The sequence below is a fragment of the Megascapheus bottae genome, chromosome 4 (assembly GCF_031878675.1).
Source record: "Megascapheus bottae isolate mThoBot1 chromosome 4, mThoBot2.hap1, whole genome shotgun sequence".
Taxonomy (NCBI): domain Eukaryota; kingdom Metazoa; phylum Chordata; class Mammalia; order Rodentia; family Geomyidae; genus Megascapheus; species Megascapheus bottae.
The window spans coordinates 8,037,174-8,058,109 of NC_143512.1; the positions used below are offsets into that span (position 1 = coordinate 8,037,174).

Genomic DNA, 20,936 nt, shown 5'->3' on the forward strand with positions numbered 1-20,936 from the left:
TGGTTTCCCTCATTTGTCGTAATTAGTACACACCTAGGACTCTCCTAGCGGAGGATTATAATAGTGCAAAACCTAGATACAGAAGGTCATATAGGATGAGACTAAATGAAAGGATCTCCAGGATATGGAAACAAGAGCTTTATCTTGTGTGATTGTTGTTCTTAATGTACTAAGTTATTTTTCTTCTCTTTTTTGCCCTTTGGTTAATCTCATATTGTTACTGTATCTGACTTTGTTACCTGGCACATTGTATATATGTTTATTTGGAATAGGAAAGGGAATGGGAGGAAACAAGATGATTGGGAGGGGTTGGGGAAAGGAAATGAGAACAAAACCATGAGAAAGGGTATAAATGTGTGAGAAGTAATGCACCTACTACCTGATGAGTGTAACTGTAACCCCTCTATACATTACCCGACAATAAGAAAAAATCACTTTCAGATACTAAATACAAAGGATTTAGAGGACTGCTACACTCCCTTGTGTGTGTTTATGGTAACTGTATTTTTGAATAGCAAGATTTAAGCTAGTAACATGACTTGAGAGGAATTCACTAAGACTATCTAAAGGAGAGAAGATGTGTGCCATGCATACATAGTCTTTGCCAAAAGAGGTAAGTTGATCCAGAGGTACAACTGAATTTGTCCAGTTTTGCATTGGCCATGCAATTCTCTTCTCTCAGTCCTCAGCCTTCTTATCTGTAAATAGGTGTTCCTTTGGGGATTAAATAAGTTCTTTCAGGTAAAGTAAGACCTCTTCTACAAGGCCTCAAACCTTTCAATTTATACCTTTCCTTTAAGAACATAAAGGCAAGTATTTATGTTACTTCTGCACACTCCATAAAATCATCGATTTGAGATGCTGGAACCTTGAGACTCAGAGAATTTGTGACTTTCCCAGCCATAGTAATTGCTAAGATTCATTAGGCACTAAGATATATTTCATGTCATGTGGGTAGTTTTCAGCTAAGACAGGACTGGATTTCAGGCTCTGTTTTCCTATACCACAGTGGGCCATTTGCCCATCTGGATGACAGGTTTCTTTATGGAATGGAACATCAATATTTCGCTCTGATTCCGATTCTATTTCAGGAAAAGTAGACTAGTTCTGGACCACAGCTCCTGATAAAATCTGTCCTCCAAATACCTCTTCTTTGCCTTCCATTCCTATTCTCTTTCCACCCTATTTTTTTTCTCCTGTCCCTTTCCTGTCTTTTTCCTTCACTACCTTCCTCTTCTCTGCTCCCCCAACACAGCTTCATTTTTCTCATATTACTCTCTCTTCACCTTCACCCACCATGGCAATTCAGATCCTTACATTTCTGTCCATAGTACCTAGTTAAGATGGATCCTGTCTTTAACACAGGGCTGGGTTTGCTGAGGACTAAGCTGTGCTCTGGAAGCTTATCACCGGGTGCCAGCAGGAACCCGCCAGCAATAGCAGATAGTGTAGGACACTGCAGGGTTCCAAGAACACTTCATCCTGGCTCTGGTCACCTTGACTGACCCAGTCAATGCCCTGTCCTTGTAATCAGGCAGCTCTTGTTTAATTACTAGCCCTCCACTTCCTAGCATTTGTAGACTGGGAAAACACAAGGATTATTGGGAATGGTAAAAGAAGATACGTTTATTTTGTGTGGTGTCTAGAACATAGTATTGCTATAGGATGGTAATAAATACTTAGGTGCTGATTAACAATTATATCCACCTCTTTTCCCATCCTTCCCTACCCCCGTCCCTCCCTGCTTTCCTTTATCTTTCATCCTACTCCCAGAAATGCCAAGAAATGCCAAGCTCTGTCTCAACCACCAAGACTGGATGACATTATCCAAAAAGAAATGTACTCATGGGATGGTGGCGAGGTGGGGGGGGGGAGGGAAATATACTCATTACTTGACTTATGAAATGGTAACTCCTCTGAACAATACTTTAATAATAGCAATAATAAATAAATAAATGCGATGGAGACAATTCTCTATTCCATTAAAAATTTAAAAATCAATGAATAAAAATTAAAAAAAAACATTTAAAAGTCCTAGTCTTTCAAAGTGTTCAAAAACCAAAAACAAGACAATCAAAAGAAATGTGCTGAATTACAAAAGCATCCACTTTCTGATACAAAAGAGAGTCAGAGGAGGCAATGGAGAAGGTTTTTTTTTTTTCTTTTTTTTTTTCCTGTGAAGCCATTGGTTCCTGAGCCCTGTATCCTGTTCATAATCTCCCAAAAGGAAGAAAAGAACCTTCCTTCCATTCTTCTCATACTATTCCTTCCTTTTAGCATGAAAATGATTTGTCTAGTAGACCTCTCCATTCCACGAATGTGGCTTGCCTCTCTTGCTCTTCTAGTGAGTGGAAAGTTTTCTCTTCTTTTCCCTCAATTTCTCTGCCATTCCTGTTTATTAAACAAAAGTCTACAAATAAGATTTATTGTTACCTCATCTTTCTCCTACTCAGGCAGCTTGTTAATACTGAAGATAAACACTCTTCCTGAACCCATCCCTGCAGAATTCTATTCCTGTGTTGTTCCCAATGATCCTGTCACATTGCCTTGGCAACCAATAAAAATACTTGGAGGAGAATGGTGATATCATTCTGAATTCTGCAAAAAATCCAGGGCAACCTACTCCGAAAGCATACCAGTCACCTGATGCTCTCCTTATGATCTGCTTCTATTTTTGGTTGAGTTCTTTTTACTTTCCAGTTACCCCTAAAAGCCCTGAAAGAAACACACAGCCTTAAGTTAAGAAATACTCTGGTCAACAGCCTCACACCTGTACAGGCTCACACCTGTAACCCTAGCTACTCAGGAGACTGAGATCTGAGGATCACGATTCAAAGACAGCCTGGGTACTACAAAGCTGTTAGACTCTTATCTCCAAATAATCTCTAGAAAATGGGAAGTAGGGCTGTGGCTCCAGGGTAGGGCGGTAGCCTTAAGCTGAAGAGCTCAGGGACCATGTCAAGGCCCACAGTTCAAGCCCCATGACTGCCCCCCACCCCACAAAAAGGAAAAAAAGAAAAAAAAGAAATACTCTTGTCAGCCAGTTAGGGACAGGTAGGATACTGGGGACATGATACACATTGCAGCTTCTTTCTTCAGGGGAGGAAAATAAGGCTGGTTGTATTTAATTTCCATGTCTTGCAATATGCAAGCTTTATGCATTCAATAATTAAGTATTCGGTGAGAGTTAGTCACAGTTCAGGTACTGTGTTCAGTACACAGAGCATGACACCTTCTTTTTTATTTTTTCCAGTCCTGGGGCTTGAACTCAGAGCCTGGACACTGTTCCTGAGCTTTCTCAAGTGTTCAGCCATGGCACCACTTCTGGCATTTTCTGTATCTATGGTACCAAAGAATTGAACCCAGGATTTTGTGCATGTTAGGCAAACATTCTATCACTAGGCTATACTCCAGGCCCCAAGACATCTTCTTACCATTTGGCCCAATCTGAAAGTGTCTACGTCCAGCCTGTCATGTGATGTGGAGGCTACCTGGAAACATTCCCAGCGCAGTGGTGGCTACAGCAAGACTGGAGCATAGGCTTCAGTCAGCTACACAGGGGCAACTCTTTGATCACCTGAAGGACCCCATTCTTGATTTCTCCAATGCTGGCAATTTAGTTCCTTCACGTTGGTAGCCACTTTCAAGCATTCTGGAATAGATTGTTTTTTCTTTTTCTGTCTCTAGGCTAAAGCTTTCCTATTAGTTTTGCACAGGAGAATTGTGAATAACCCCAATTTTTTTCATATATTTTTAAATTGTAATAATAGAGGAGTTACAGTTATGTTTGTCAGATAGAAGGAGCATTAATTCACACACATGGATGCTCCTTCTCATGTTTTTGTTCCCATTTCCCTCCCCCACCCCCTTCTCCCAAGTGCTCTTGTCTCTTTCTCTTGACCCTTTATGCTGGGCATATGAATGTCACATGCATAGATGCACCTCCCCAAATCAATGGTATTGTGGAGCCAGAATTCCACACCCAGAGAAGCTGCTTCTTCATGTAATCGGAAGTGTACAGTCCTAAGTGTAGTGGCTTTCCACTACGCTTAGGCAATAGGAATCAGAGCACCTGTCATTTTAATAACGTTCCTGAATACTCTCACAAACACAACAGGGATGGTCAACTTGTAATCCCATTCCAAACTTCGTTTTCCTAATAGCCACACCACCAGAACACAAATACATACATGTATATGTATATGTGTGTGTGTGTGGTGTGTATGTGTGTGTGTGTGTGTGTGTGTGTGTGTGTGTGTGTGTGTGGTGTGTGTGTATTGTGGGTCATGGGGCTTGAACTGCCCTTTGGCTCTTCAGCTCAAGTCTACCACCCTACCCCTGGGCCTGAGCACTGTCCCTGAGCTCTTCAGCTCCAGGCTACTGCCCTATCCCTTGAGCCACAGTCCTCTTCCAGTTTTCTGGTGGTTAATTGAAGATAAGAATCTCATGAACTTTAGTGCCTGGGCTGGCTTTGAACCACAATCCTCAGATCTCAGCCTCCTGAGAAGCTAGCTAGGATTACAGGCGTGAGCCTCCACACCTGGCTTTTTTTTTCTTTTTTCTTTTTTTAATGCTGGAAGTGAAGCTGGTAGTCAGGGCTGAGCACTGTGCCATAGCATTTTTTTTTTTAACTTCAGGCTGGTGCTCTGCTACTTGAGCTACAACTCCACTTTCAGCTTTTGGCTGGTTAACTGGAGATAAAAATCCCATGGACTTTCCTGCCCACGTTGACCTTGAACTGAACTATGAGCCTCAGATCTCAGTATCATGAGTAGCTAGGATTACAGGAGCGTGTCGCTGGCACCTGGTACCTGTGGTAGCTTCACACACCCTGATCATTTTTATTTTTAAGATCTATTAACTACATCACACCTGCTAGTTTTCATGGCCACCTTCCTCAGAGACCTCAAAGACTAGAAAGTCTTTGAGATAAGGATCATATTTCCTTTACTTTTGTTTTCCACTAGAGTGCAAACAAAAAGTTAAGCATCCTGTTCAAAGGCATCCTGTCCATGCCTGCAGGATGAATGAGCCCATGGGAAATGAGCAATCTAGCAATGCTGACTGAGCTTAGCATTGGCAGACCCTGTGCAGGATCTTCACTGTAAGAATTATCTTCTTTTAGCTTCCAATGACACTATGAACATTAGGATACCATGTTTACAGCAAGGGGAATAGCAATATACTTAAGGTAAGTGCAATAGCACTTTAAAAGATAAAGCTACCAGGATGAGTACAAGCAGATAGTTGCCGTTACCTCGAACTTGTTTTCTGCCAGGTCCTGGACTAAGCATTTTTGTAGTTATTGTCTCATTAAATCCTCCTTATAACTTTGTGAAGTGAGCTTTGCTATTTCCCTTTTATAGCAATGATGCTTCTGAGTTGCAATGTTAACTTACCCAGAAACATGCAGCCAGTACACATGAATGCAGATACTCATTATCCTATTTGCTTATCACATCAGAAGCTTAATCAGAAGCAGCAGAAAACTGGAATATATAGTTACAAATGACACTGAAGCTGAGTGCTGGTGGCTTACATCTGTACTCCTTACTTCCTAGGAGGCTAAGATCTGAAGGTTGTGATTTAAAGCCAACTGAGCCAGAGAAGTTTATGAGACTCTTTTCTCCAATGAATTAGCAAAAAGGCAGAAGTGGAGCTTTGACTCAAGTGATAGAGTGCCAGATGAGTGGAAAGGCCAAATGAGAGCATGAGACCCTCAGTTGAAGCCTCAGTCCTGGCACAAAATTACTGACTTTCTTTATTGGAAAAGAATTAAATATCTATGTATCTATGTATACACATATGCATCTATAGTAGCTGAGTGATTTGTACGTGTACTCATGTCTACATGTAAGTGTATATGTGCGTATGTATATATGGAGACATGTATAGACAAACACATGCAATCTACATACTTCCATAGCAGGTGCTGAGGAATGAGGAGAATGGGAAGTTAGTAGTGGGTACAGAATTTCACTTTGGAAATATGACCCCGGAGATAGATAGTGGTGATGGCCACATGGCAATGTGAAAGCTTTTCACCATGATAAATTATATTTGTAGAAAAGGCTAATGCAGTAGATTTTATACTCTGCATACTGCACCACATGGAAAATACTGAGATTAGGGTCTTAGCAGAGTGAGAAGTACAGAAACACATTGTGACGTGAGAGGCTGAGAGGCTGCTTTGCTTTCGTGGTGGAAGCCAGGTCAATCCAGAAGTCACACTTCTTTTAGGGCCTCTTCCTTCCTGTTACTAGTCTTTCGGGGACTGAGTGTCAGTCAGTGAACTTGTAATCATGCTTGTCCTCCAAGAGCAAAGGAACTCAGGGGATTCATGATGATGTTCTTCTCCAGCTTAGGAATTTATGGGTTAAGTAATTTTGAACCTGGACTGCTATTTTCCAGGGATGATGTCTGTCACCCAAAAAAGTATTTAAGGAGGTGATTCATGTCAAAAGTATTTGAGTCACCGCATGCTTTGTGCCTAACATGGAATACTTGCTCATACCCCACATAGCTCTGTAATGGCTCAGCTCTTGAAGGGCTCATTTCTGCATGAAGAGTTATCCTGTGATTCCATAGAGTGCACTCCACACAGGAATGTGTTGATTCCTCTACCATTCAAAAGGGGTTTGGGGGTTCCAAACAAGGGGTAGATTTTAGGCTAGGGAAAAGGATTGGAGACTGATAAAGACCTGAGCTGAATGTAGCTACAATTTGAAGGCTGGAACCTGAGCTCAAAGCATTCATTCCTGGAGTGAGTGAGCTTTCAAGACAGAGCTTGGTTTCATAGCAGGTACTCAGAAAGAGTTTGTGGGTGCTGAAGCTTCAGAACTGAAACAGAGTAACCCTGGGCAGCTGTAGAGACTCCAGCCCAGCTGCAGAGACTCCAGCCCAGCTGCAGGGAACTGCCCTGGAAGAGCCTTGTTTTCCTTGCTCTATCCACTTACTTTCAGTGCTCTGGCTTGCATTCCTAAGGGCTAAGGTTATCAGTAACCCAACCATTTCAATAGAAAAGAATGCCTCTGGCTGCCTGAGACATGAAGAGGGCTCCTCAGTTTCCTCATAAGCTCTACCACTTACTTAGATCACAGATATCTTGTTTGGCTGTACTGACTACACCAAGTGGCTGTAGATGCAGCTGATAGGCCCGGTGATGGCATGTAACCAGTTTGGCCTGATGGCTGTTGGAGAGACTTCATTACAGACAGCCAGTGACACGCCTTGTCCCAATGGTATCTGGCCACCCTGATAGGAAGGCAGATATCCAGTCACCCTGTCTCTTCTCCACCTGTTTCTTTCTTCCTCTCTACCTTCCCTTCTAATTAAACCTATCCCTGCCCTGTCTAGTCTTTCTCAGTACCCACATGCCCAGAACAGAGACTGCTTGCCTTTTTTTGTTTGGTTGTGGGGCAGAACTCTGGGCCTGGGTGCTGTTCTTGAGCTCTTCTGCTCAAGGCTAGTGCTCTGTCACTTAGCCACAGCACCACTTATGGTTTTCTAGTTGTTAATTGGAGATAAAATTTCACACTTTCCTGCCTCGGCTGGCTTTGAATTGCAATCCTCAGCCTCCTGAAGAGCTGGTGGCGTGAGCCAACAGTGCCAGGCCCAGAGCCTGCCTTTCAATCCCTCTACTTTATTCTTTCTGATCACTAAAAACACTCATTTTTAGGAAGTTTCTTTTTATTGACCAAGTTTTACTTCCTCCAAAATGAACAAACTTACCACCTGACATCTTCCTATTCCATAATTTCAGGAGTTTATGACTTCTTTGTCTTACTGAACATTAGGGAGTTACAATTTGTATGCAAGATATAGTCATTTTAGCCTGATAAAATTTGATGAGCCGACATGCTATCACATAAGCCATCTTCATAACTCCTCATATTACTATAGTTTATAATTTTATGTTTTTGAGAATTTTGTGTAAATGAGGCAAAGTGTACTGTTTTAGTAAGGCACTCCCTTTTGCACATCTCAGCACTTCTTTCTTTCTTTCTTTCTTTCTTTCTTTCTTTCTTGCTTCTTTCTTTCTTTCTTTTTTTTGTGGGTCATGGGGTTTGAACTCGGTCTGGGCGCTGTCCCTGAGCTCTTCAGATCAAGCTACCACCCTACCCTTGAGCCAAGCCCCGCTTCCCGTTTTCTAGAGGTTAATTGGGGATAAAAGTCTCAGGGCCTTTTGTGCCTGGGCTGGCTTTGAACCTTGATCCTCAGATCTCAACATCCTGAGTAGCTAGGATTATAGACATGAGCCACTGCGCCCAGCACATCTCAGCATTTCTAAACCTGGATGTATCTTGCCACGAACATCTAACATTGTGATCCTTTTCTTCCCCAAGGTTTAAAAAAAACAGACAATCTATCTTTCAAGGAACATTATCTAATGATCAGTATGCAAATTCCTAATTTAGACACAGCCACATATACCTGATGGTATATATATATATATATATATATATATATATACATGTGTACATGTATGTATATACATGGACACACATGCACATGTACATACATATACGTGTGTGTGTGTGTGTGTGTGTGTGTGTGTGTGTGTGTGTTGACTAGCTAGTTTGCCTCTTAGACTGATTGGGACAGTGAGTATTGGGAGGTGCGATCTTTACTTGGCCATTATAGGTTACCATAGCAACCATAGCTGGAGACTGGTAGGAACTAATAAATGCCACAGAAGGTAATGATATTGAGTTTCACAGTTGATTTAAAGTATCTTTTGCCTTATGACTGACCATGTTCAGTCTAAAACAGCATCTCCCAAATTTTGTTTCACAATCAATTAATATTAGAAAGAGAGCAGGAAAGGAGTGAAAGGTGCCAAAGTCACTGAAGTTTTGGAAATGTTTCTTATTATAATCTCCCATTTAGAGATTCATAATTCATCACTATGCTAAAAGTTTCTCAAAAGACTTGCATCAAGATTCTGAAGCCAAGTGTTCATCTCTGCTTTAGTCTCAGGTGTATTTGACTCCGGAGCCTACCAAGTGAAAGGACAGCCTAAGATCTGAGTGTGAACAGAAAGAAAAGGAAAGGCTAGAGGGAAGCGTGGCTTGAGTGGCACAGTGCTTGTATAGCCAACTTGAGGACCTGAGATCTAGTTTCAACGTGGAAAAAGAAAGAAAGAGAAAGAAAAAAGGAGACAATAAATATGGAAAGGAGAGAAACCTGGGTATCAGCAGCTCATGTAATTCTAGCAACTTAGGAGCTGTGATCAAGAGGATCTTAGTTTCAGGTCAACCTGGGCAAAAGATTTCATGGGACCCCAGCTTACACAAGAGCTAAGTGTGATAATAGCTGACATGGCAGCTGTATAAGAGCTGAGATGGGAAGTACTGTGGTTCCAGGCCAGCCTGGGGTAGAAAAAGGGTTATTTGATCCCATCTTAACAGAAAAAGTTGGGAATGGTGGTATGCATCTGTCATGCTAGCTACTGTGCAGGACTACAGTCCAGGTTGGCCCAGGCATAAATTTGAGACCCTAGTCCAAAAACAATGCTGGAAAAATGGAACATCTACCCAGCTAACACAAAGCCCTGAGTTCAAACTCCCAATATAGTCAAGGATAGGCATACACACACACACACACACACACACACACACACACACACACACACACACACGGGAGAAGCAACCAAGTGTGGTTTTATTTGAGCTGTTCTCCACTAATGGGACCTGGGTGGGTTGGGTGAGAATGCTTTTCATGAGTCACGGGTTGAGCATGCACTTTCCCTCACTCCAAATCTCTTTATAGTATGGCGGGATATGGCAGCCAAAACACACACAAAACAAAGAAACAAAGAAAACAAGTAAATATTCATTGACTAATCCCATAGGTGACATCCAGCCAATGGATGAGGTGGAAATTTGAGGTTGAGTAAGGTGAACCTCATGCCCCGCCCATCCTGTTCTCCACCGTCCCAGCAGCATCAAGCTGTGTGTGGCTACAGATCTTTCACCAACGAGAAACTGAAGACTATCTGTAGACTATCTGGCTCCCCAATGCAGTTATGTACTCCCACCCACCTGCAGGGGTGACTCTGATTACCTGAAAGATGGTAATGTTCTTCCCAGAAATGGCATTGACCCGATACCCAGAGGTGAAAGGAAATCTGAGTAGCCAGTTGGCAAGCTGGTAGCCACTAAAAGAAACATCCAACAGTGTACTTTCCTCCTTCCAATATTACTTGTGTTTTGATGTCTTTTCCTATGAGTTTTAGTGCAGCAACACACTTGTGGAACTACCCCAGGGTCAAAATGCAGAACTACTCTATCACTCTATAAAATTCTCCTTGCTACCCCTGTGTGACCCTATCCTCCCTCAGCCATGACCCTGATGTGTCTCCTATCATTACAGCTTTATCATTTCTTAATTCTCTTCCCTTTTGAAAATTCATGAAATTCCTTTGTTCAATTTTTTTTTTGAACTCAGGGCCTGGGCACTGTCCTTGGGCTTTCTCAAGGCTTGTGTTCCACCATTTGATCCACAGCTCCACTTTCAGTTTTCTGGTAGTTTATTGGAGATAAGAGTCTCATGGACTTTCCTGTCAGGGCAGGCATCCAGTGGTGATCCTCAGATCTCAGCTCCTGAGTAGCTAGGATTATGAGTGTGAGCCACTGGTATCCTGCTTCCATTTATTATTTTTTTTGTTTTTGCATATATATCCCAAACTCCAGTACCAGTAGATGTTCTCTGTTGTGGCTGTTTTGTTATTTTCTATTGCTAACATCTCTTGGCCTTAGGTAGCAGGCATCCACACTAAGCTATCTCATTTTTCCTCAACAATTGTCTTACAAAATATGCTCCCATCGTCTCTGTCTCCACTTGGCAAATATGGAAGCTGAGGATCTGAGCAGCTGAAGTGAGTTGCCGAAGGCCTCATAACTAACAAATAATTTGAATCTCAGCACAAGCCTAACTAACTCCATTGGAATATTTGCTATTAGCCATGAAAAGTAAAATTAAAATCCTTGAACACTTAGCAATAAAAGGAAGGGCACAGTAGCTAGGAATGGGCTTCCTTATAACTAAGGATTTGGAGCCATATAGTTTTTAATAATAAATGTTTAGAAACATGAGTGAACCTTGAGAATGATTTGGGTCTCCTGACCTTTCAATCTCAGCCTCTACCTGTCTTCCTCCACCCTGCCACTTTTGGGTGTTGGTGTCCCAGGTGGCACCTATCTGGCGTTTGGAGGGGGCCTTGAGATGATTTTCATCCTCATGCAAATTAAAAAGACCAATCCTCTGCATCACAGCTTGGAACATAACATCTGAGACCCAGGATGGAGCCAGGCCACCTTCTGGTTTCTACCCAATCTCAATTCCCTAAAGTGCTTTCTGACCTCGTTTTTCCCTCCCAGGTTGCTTGCAATACCAGCTGGGAAAGTTTCTAGGGCAAAGCCACCTGGTCTGTGTGCTGGTGGCAGGTATGTTCTTGTTGATACAGGGTGAGTAAGACGGGAATGTGTATGATTGGCATGATGCTTAACAGTGTAAGGAGAAAGTCCAGCCCTGCAAAGCCCAGTGTGGCAACATTCATGCTGTGGAATAGGGTAAAAGGCAGGAGAATAGAGTGAAAAGTAGAATCAATGATGCTTGAAAAGTAGACTAATACTTGCTCTGTGTATGTTTTTCCCCTAGAACTGGCTATTTAGTGAAGTAAGGTAAGTTAGGGGTTTTTCTCCTCCAATCAGCTAATAGCTCCCTAAAAGTCCTGAAGGAACTTTGAATCTATAATGTGCTGGAAAATCATTTATCTGAATCATGGCCACAGATCATCCAGCAGAAAATGGAACTAGCAAGACCCAAGAGTGCCAAAAATGGTCTTGCAGTGGGATTTGATTAGTCCGATAGTGAAAAAGGTGTGGACTTTAGAGTAGAAAGTGTTGAGTCACTTCAATAACAATCTCAGCTAATATTTCTTGAGCACTTACTATGAGCCAGTCCATGTGCTAAGAGCTAATTGATATGAATCATCTCATTTACTCCTCACCACAACCCTCTGAGATAGGCAGGCTATTATCTTCCATTTATACATGCAGAATTGGAGGCCCTGAGGTGTAGATGCCTCACCCAAAGTAAACTGCCATGGAGAGAGAGAATCAAGATTTGAATTTTGATAGTGTTCAAAGCCTGCAAATTCTCCACTTCTCTGCTTTTATGGCCCACTCGAATTGAGAAATACAAGGATAACAGAGTGAAAAGGAAAAGGCGATTAGGTCTTCACCGAGGAACTCATAATCCTTTGGAAGGTGTGCAGAGTTCCTTTGGCGTGAAGGCATTGTAGGGAAGAATAAGAAGCAATGAGATTTGCACTGCCAGAGGCTCACCAGAATGTGCCAATCTTCCCTGTCGGCTTGAAATAATTGTGCATGCTGTACAAACCTGCCGCCATTTCTCAAGTTTTCATTTTACACAATCAGCTTGGGAGAGATTTAGATGTGTAGGCACAATGGGCTAATTTTTCTCTCTCTTGGGCTGGCACTGTGAGGTGTGACTGTTGGTTCCACCCTGGCATTCTGATTGGCACAAATACATCGGCTTTCTTGAACCAACAGAAAGATCTGGATGAGCTTGTTTTTCTTAGACGAGCCTAGCTGAGCAGAACAGACTTTGGGCTTAAGAAGCTCAAGGGTAGGAAGTTCAATGAACTCTTTCAGAGTACTGGGTTATCAGCAGGTCCCCTGGAAGAGGTGTTTTACAAAATAGGTACCCTGTGACAACAGGTTATTTGTGCCCTCTCAAGAGAGTACTTTATACTTAGTATTATCCTGACCTGGATAATTTAATTTAATGATAATACCTATTCTGTTCTTCTACAAGGGCTATAACTCTTCTGTGTCCTATAGAATGAATGTCTCATGCTTGGCCAGGCCCAAGGAAAGTCAATGGTAATGTTTACTATGATAATGATCTCCCAGCCGCCTTTCATCTAACCCTCTCAAAGTGCTTTGCAAACACTAATTAGTTAAGCCTTACAATGGCTCTCTGTTTCCACAATGTGTTTTCCCATTTTACAGAATGTTAAATGGAGACCAGGTCAACTTTGGGTGGCTTGCCCAGAGTCAGGTAGGCAAGTTTATATGAATGATAATGATGATGTTTTGCATATGCCTGGCAGATGTTTTCTAAGGTGACAGAGTGTGTGACCAAGATCCTTTCCACACTCTCCTGGAAGAAGAGGGGAGATGGGATCGAGAGTATTCCTTGTTGTTGGCTAGCTTGGGATAAATAGAGGCAGAGGGAAGTAGTAAGTCAGGAGGATTTCACTGAGGGTCTAAGTTCACATTTGTGACTTGCAGATTAGAAAAGACTGTTAACATTCTGGGGCAGAATAAAGAGGTAGCACACAGACACCATCTTTATATCCTGGGATGGGCTTGTTCATATTTCTGTGGAGAGAAGCAAAAGGAAGGAGAGGAACACTCCATGACAGGATAGCTCAGGAATTGTAGGAAATGCAGTGGTGATGGTAAAGGAGATGTTTCAAGCTCTGCCCTTTTATTGAGCACCATTACTAACCAGGCTGCGCTTAAAAGCAGGAGCCCTTTGATGCTTGCTTCTGTGTTTCGGCCTCATTCCTTGCTTCTGTCTAGAGCAGTTTGGAAGGTGGGTACAGATATAACACAGGCAACTTTGCCTGATGTTTTCAGACCCTGTAGAAGAATCCCAGGGACTCCTTATTTTAATGGCTTTCTCTTACATGTCCAGCTCTCAATCCCACACCAGGGGCCCTGCATATTTGCTATGGTTTAAAAACTTGGTAGTTACCCATCCATTTGTCTTAGCAACATAATCACATGGAAAAAGATGAAAATTGGAACAAAAGTACATTCAGGCTGATAACAGTTCCTTTGTGAATGATGACAACACTTTGACAGGGAAGTCAGACTTTCACAAGGCTCCAGTGGACAGAGGTTGTTTGTACTTAAGAATTCAAGTGGAGAGCCAGGCTCAGTGGCTCACGCCTGTACTCCTAGCTACTTAGGAGGCTGAGATCTGAAGATCAAGGTTCAAAGCCAGCTTGGGCACAAAAGAACCTGAAACTCTTATCTCCAATTAACTTCTAGAAAATGGGAAAAGGGCCTTGGCTCAAGGGTAGGGCAGTAGACTTGATTTGAAGAGCTCAGGGATAGTGCCCCGACCAAGTTCAAGCCCCATGACTCACACACACACACAAAAATCAAGTGGAGAAATACAGATTTCATGGTTTCCTTCATTTATAGTAACTAGAATGTCTATGATATTCCTAGCAGGAGATCACAATAGCCCAATCACTAAATGCATAAAACCATATATAATGAAGCATGTCAAAATGAACTTCAAGAATTGGAAAAGAGAGGTTCTTATTATGTCCTGTATGCAGGTATTTCTATCTTTTTATTCTGTTTTTAGTTTTCGGTATTCTTTGTCTTGTATATAAGCTTATCTGTTCCATAGAAGGGAAAGGAAATCACAGAAACAGCAGGACATAGGATGAACTAATGAAACAACGATACTCACTAGACATATTATTGAGAATGAACTTACCATTTGGAGGGGGGAGGGAAGTGAGAAAGGGTAAGCAAGAGAAAATTTGTGTGTGAGGTGGGTAGGAAACAGTGTTTAATAAGAAATGTATGGGCCCGGAGTTTGGCCTAGTGGTAGAGTGCTTGTCTAGCATACATGAAGACCTGGATTCAATTCCTCAGAACCACATACATAGATTTGGAAGTGATACTGTGGCTCAAGTGGTATAGCTCTAGCTTTGAGAAAGCTCAAGGACAGTGCTCAGGCCCTAAGTTCAAGCTCTAGGACTGACAAGAAGAAAGAAAGAAAGAAAGAAAATTACTACCTTAGTCATGTAACTGTAACACCCCTATTCATCACATTTAAAATAAAATTTTAAAAGTAGAAATTGAAAAAAAAAAAGAATCCAAGGGAAATTCACTAACTCTGGAGGCATGTTTGTGGAAAGTCTGCCCCCTAGCCCCAGTCTATCTTTGTCGGCTTTGGAGATGCTGATGAAGCCTAGACCAATGGAAAGACCTAAAAAAGGCCACGTGCCCAGCCTTCTTCTGGAATATATTCTTTCACATAGCACAACAGCAATTAAAATATCTGCAGTGAGAAAAAAATTACACCATTGTCCTCTGACACCAATTTTTGAGTATTTATACATACCCTACCCCATGGCATGCTTAGAGTTGCAGTGAATCCAAGAAAGGCTAAGAAACAAGAAAGAAAACTTGAGAAAACTTCCAAATGCACACAAATCTCCTCCTGTGTGCGGAGAGTCTCTTACAAAACCCTTGCACATACTACTCCTCTTTAGAGCAGAGCCATGTGATCCTGATGATGGAATTAAGCTTGCTTTAGGCAAGTCTTCAAAGAATGCAGTTTTGGTTTTTGAGGTATGCCAGCAATCCAAGCCTCAACTTTTGTGACCAGTGTGTGATCCTAGCTCCAGAAGTCACAGTGCGAATAATCCTGCTGGGCTCTTAAGGACAAGATCCTTCTCTAGAGCCAAACCCTCCAAAGCATCCCAGAGAAAAAGACCTCAGAGCTCTTTTGGGAACCAACGAATGGATTCCCCTTGATATCAGGCACACAAGGCCTTCTGGGCGATCTGTGACTGGGTCTGTTCATTTGCTTGTTTTGAGTAATTAATGTACTTTTTTTATTGCAGCGCTGACATGTCTATTGTTTTGGTCTGTTTTATGCCTTTTGTAAAGAGGAATCTGCAGGGCTCTCATAGCACATCTGTTGTGTTTTGTGGCCCTTCCCTCATCAATCACTCCACCCACCCACCCACACACACACACAGTTCCCTCTGCAGCTCTTGGGTGCCAGGTATCTTGATAGCTTTGAACAGATTATGAACCAGCGTTGTCATAATAGTGCCTTATTACAATGGATGGAAAGGCAGATCTGGATAAAATTCAAACAATGCATGACTTTAAAAAAAATTTAGGGGAAAAAGAACTCAGCAACCAGTTAGATGTTTGTTTTCTTTTGCTCTCTTTCTGGACATTTTCCAGGCACTGTTTTGGCCTTAGAGCAACAGAAGTAAAAGATCAAAACAATCACCTAAAACAGGCTTTCCTCTGGGCAAGAAGTCAAAACTTAGGAAGCCTTTAGAAGTTCTCACAAGAAGTGTCCGATGGATTAGATAGGCTCAGGATTCAACATGTCTCGGGAAAGTGATCACTGCTCAGGAAACTTATCTCAGAGGAACCCTTGGCAACAATCTACACTTAACTCCAACAACTCTATCCTGGGCCCCCAGGAATTGCACACACAAGCCAGTACACACGATTGTAACAAGCAAGCTATTTCTTACCCCATCCATGTGGATCCGGATGCTGGGCACAAGCCGGAAAGGACTGGCTTGCAGATTTCTGGGGCTGTTCCTGCTTTTCCTGCTCTCCTGTGCAGTCAGCAAGCCAGGTCTGCGGAAGGAGCCTTCTCTCCTGGAACTCTGTCCTGAACGCACTCCATCCAGGAGACGCACCAGCAGCAGGTTGGCTGGCAGTGCCTCGATACTGCCAAACACCAGGGTCCTGCATTCGGGACACCTCAGTTCCTTGTGGGCTTTGAAAATCCTCTGTAGACATGGTTTGCAGAAAGTATGCTGGCAAGGAAGGACTTTGGCTGTGACGTCGAGCTTTTCAAAACACACAGGGCACTCCAGAAGATCAAGTAACGTCAAATCATCCATTTTATTTTAAAACTCCAGTCCTGATCTGAAAGAGCAGGGTCTACATGGTAGGGGCAAGCTGAGCCCCAGGGCCAGAGCTGGGTCTTTCCCAAGCTTCAGAATGCCTGCCTGTTTGGAGAGAGGGAGACAAGGATAGGGAAAAAAAAAAGAAAAACTGTGACTGCTCTGGGAGGTTATGTCCCACCTACAAGGAGGCAGTGTCTCATAAGGCGTTTTGCAAAGTACTTTGTTCTGGAATGAAGCTGCAAATGACTCATTCTGAATCTCTGATTTGGTCTAGCAGGTATAAGGCTCACCTCACGCTTACTGTGTTTGCTGCAGGAATCAGAAGGAGCTTTAGGTGGGACTGATCATTGCCTGTTTGTGTCCTGCCAGGGCCAGGAAAACAGCACTGCCTTGAAGAGTTAGCCAGCAATTCTTTCTAGCTGCAGGGCTTGGAGGGGCCCCTATTCCTGTCTGGGGGAAAGGGGTGGGGGATTGGGGTAGGGTGAATGCCAGCCACAACCCTCAGAGTAAAGCTCTCTCCTCCCCCTGTAGAATGTAATTTCTGTGACACTATCTTTCTACGCCTCCTTTCCCCCCTACATTCCAGTTTGTTACTCTTTGCATCATTGGCAGATAAGTTGAAGTAGGTAAGTGGATCTGACTCATGCAAATATAAAATTATTTTCCCCAGAATATACCTTTCTCCACTGTCTTGTTCTAGTAATAAGCATGAAGAACTCCTACATAAAACATACTTTTCAAAAGTTGTTTTGCCTCAAGTTCTATGCCAGGTACTTGGAAACTTTATTTCTTTTTCTCTCCCTCTTCTCTCCCTCCCTTCCCCTGTCCCCCCCCCACCACCTTGAGTATTCTCAGTTTCACCTGAAGTAGGTAGGAATTCTGGATTGTAGTTACAACCTATAAAAAAATAAGAGGAAGCAGGCGGCAGGTACAGGTCTGGGCGCGTGTGTGGTCTGAAAAAGAATCCCGGGTTTCAGAAACAGTTTCCTTTTGGATGTCTGAAACGAAGTCTCCAGGCTAGAAAAGTCTCCTGGGAAGAAGTCAGCTGCCCCTCACCAGCGCCAAGGCTTGGATGGACGCCAGGGACGGGAGGTTTGGCAGGACACAAGCCTTGGACCCACAGCTACCAGGCAGACAGGACACAGGGGCTGAGAGATGATGGCGTCTCACCTTTCCAAGCCTCCTTTCTAAAGTTAGCGCGGGGTAAGGCACTTGGCTCAGGCAGGGGAGATGCGCAGGCCCTCTGATCTGGTGAGGTGCCCAGCTCTCTGGGCCTCCATCTGGTCTTCTCCCCAATTGTGGCTGCTACTGCTATGAAAACTTCCACCACTCCAGACCTACTCATTTGAAAGGATCGCCTTACCCAGCCCTCTTAACGCTTTCATTGCCAGCCTGCTGCCTGGCACACCTAGACTTCTCTTCCTTTTGGATTTTTCCTTGTTTTCAAGTTCTAGGGAAAAGGCTGTCAGAGAGAACTAGAAAGCCAAGTTGCCCAGGTTATGATAGTGTTTATATTTCCATTTTTTCCCCTGCCCAAGAAGTTATAACCAGCTCAGCTGTAAACAAGCCAAAGTGATTGTTTATTTTGTATTTTTTAAAAAATTATTTTATTGTCAGGGTAATGTATAAAGGGGTTACAGTTACATTCTTCAGGTAGGGGTGCATTTCTTCTCGCATTGATACCCCTTCTCATGTTTTTGTCCCCATTTCCCACTTTCCCAACCCCTCCCAATCATCTTGTTTTCCCCCTTCCCTTCCCTATTTCAAATAAACAAATAAATGTATATACATATACCAGGTAACAGATGCAGTAACCACATGAGATTAACCATAAGGGGAAAAAAGAGAAAAGAACTAACAGTGCATTAAGAGTAACAGCAAAGTGATTGTTTATTTAACATTTTTTTCCCTAAGGGTTTTCTGAAGTTAAATTTATTAATGGTAGCTGTATGGAAAGCCAGCCTTGTGGAACATTCTACTCCCTCAAACAATTCTCAGTTCCTGAATTTAGAGACGAGAAGGATGCAGTCATGTCTTGACAACAACAATAATAAGCAGTGCTATGTACCTACACATTCTTCAGAAGAGCACACGCGCGCGCGCATGTGTGTGTGTGTGTGTGTGTGCGTTTGCACACATGTGTGGTGGTGGTGAAAGCTGTGGTTTGAATTCAGAATTTGTAGGCAAGTGCTCTACCACTTGAACCACACTTCCAGATTTTTGCGCCTTAGTTATTTTAGTTCTTTTTCAAGTAGGCTTTTGTGTTGTGTTTGGACCTAGATCCTCCTGTCTACCTTCTGTGCCGTGCCTGATATACTCATGATATGTTGAGATGCCTCACCATAGTGGTGCATTGTCTGGCCTCAAACTGCAGACCTCTTGATCACCACCTCCCAGGAAGCTACTGTTATAGGTATAAGCCACCTTGTATGTACAGCCTCTAGAGGGAATTTTTATAAATGGGAAATCAATAGTCTCAGTCCTCCTGACCCAAACCTACTCTAATCATTTTCTATCTGCAAAGGATACCTATGCTTCCAGTGTTTAGTTTATCCACCACATGCTGCTGACGTAAGGTCACAAAGGAATCCCAGGGAGTAAGTAAATAATAATAATAATATTACCCAACATTAGGGTAGCCCTTATCCATGTCAAGTATTGTTCTAAATACCTTACCTATATTAACCTGCTTAATCATTTCCACAACCCTAGGATGTACTGTACAGGAAAGGAAACTGAGACAGAGAGGAAAGTAAGTCATAGGTGGAAGGAGCGACAGCCACAGGTGGAAGAATTCTTTGCTTAGAACCACTATATCAGAGAGTGATGTCACTTTAAAGGAAGAGCCAGGTCAAGAGAGCTCAGCCTCACATAGTGGCAGAAAGTGAAAAGATAATAACCAACATTGATCAACCAAGTTCTCTTCCTAGTGAGACAGTTGTCTCCAGAGAGAACAAAGGATTTCCTGAAGTTTCCTGGTGAATGACTTGGGGACAGAATGGGGGCCTAGAAACCAAAATGGAGAATTTTTGTTTCAAATTACATGTTCTGTTTCACAGCAGGGAAATAATTCTTTTTTTTTTCCTGTGGAAAACACTTTGAGTTCTGTGGGAAAATCTTAAGAAGGGACCGGGAAACCTGAAGGCTCAAGTCTTGTTTCAATCTGTCCAAGTCTGTTCTGAAAACTCAAATAGACATAAAGCTCCAAATAAGAGAGGGCATCAAGAGGCATCCATATTTTGAGCACTGAGTCTGGATTTTCACACATTTTAGTTTCAGAGACTGCCTTTAACTCTTTTCATTTCCCTTTGGACTTTCAACAATGTCCCACCCTTCAACTAATTTCCTCCCCCCCCAAGCTTATCCCCCTCAGCTCTTAGACTGGGGTTTGAACGTGGGGGTGGCGGGCTTGCTTACTTGGCATTCTTGCTTGGCTTCACCTCTATCTAGTTGAGCATTTTGTTGGCTTATTGAATGGAGATGGAGCCTTACAGACCTTTTTCCCTAGTGTGACCTTGAACCTCGATCCTTCAGAACTTAGCCTCCCACTGAATGGCCACATAAACACTTGCAAACATCCACTTGCACAGGATTCATGTAGCCATAATCATATTAACAAAACATTTAGGCAGCACTTACTGTATGCAACAGGCCAGCACAAAAATTTTCAATGGATTATTTCATTGAAATCACTTAACAGTCCCATGAAATAAGTGTTGTAACTTCAGGGTTGTGACCTGAATCCAAGTTACACTAACTGTAGCAACCTGTGATCCTCAGCATGATAGCTTCTCATGTTATAAAATTATGTACATACACATGAGTACATTCGGGCATGTTACCATTTAAGTCTACTCATTTGAAAAAAAATAAAAAGGTGGATTGATTAATAGCAGTCCTGAGGCTTGAACCCAGAGCATCAAGCTTGCTAGACAAGTCTCCACCACTTGAATTATGCTCTCCCTGTCATTCCAAGTCCATACACTTTTATGTATAAGTCTATATACACACAATAGGTGATCTCAGAGCCAACCCAAGACCAAATGAAGTCTAACCAATTTGGAGTGTGAGTCTACCTCTTGTAACCTTGTGGTCTTTTCATGTCCCTTTACCATCAGGGATCTCATCCCTGACAAAATGCAACCAAACAAACTCACCCCAGGATCACAGGATAGACTAACAGGTTATACTTTTCTAGAATAGTTGGCAA

At 42.6% G+C, this 20,936-nt stretch overlaps 1 protein-coding gene across 5 annotated transcripts in view; it reads right to left on the reverse strand.

Annotated features, from left to right (window-relative positions):
- Sh3rf2 (SH3 domain containing ring finger 2) overlaps window positions 1-18,013 on the reverse strand; it is a 112,241-nt gene extending 94,228 nt beyond the window's left edge. For 4 of the 5 annotated variants that reach the window (XM_090331295.1, XM_090331294.1, XM_090331293.1 and 1 more), the window contains exons 1-2: window positions 17,897-18,013; window positions 16,343-16,828 (exon numbers count right to left, since the gene is read on the reverse strand). In XM_090331295.1, coding sequence (XP_090187421.1) covers window positions 16,343-16,720 — 378 coding nt within the window. In that variant the 5' untranslated portion in view covers window positions 16,721-16,828; window positions 17,897-18,013. Of the gene's footprint in view, window positions 1-16,342; window positions 16,835-17,896 lie in introns of those variants that run through there. The other variant, XM_090331292.1, reaches the window with a different exon arrangement.
- Between the last annotated feature and the right edge of the window lie 2,923 nt (window positions 18,014-20,936).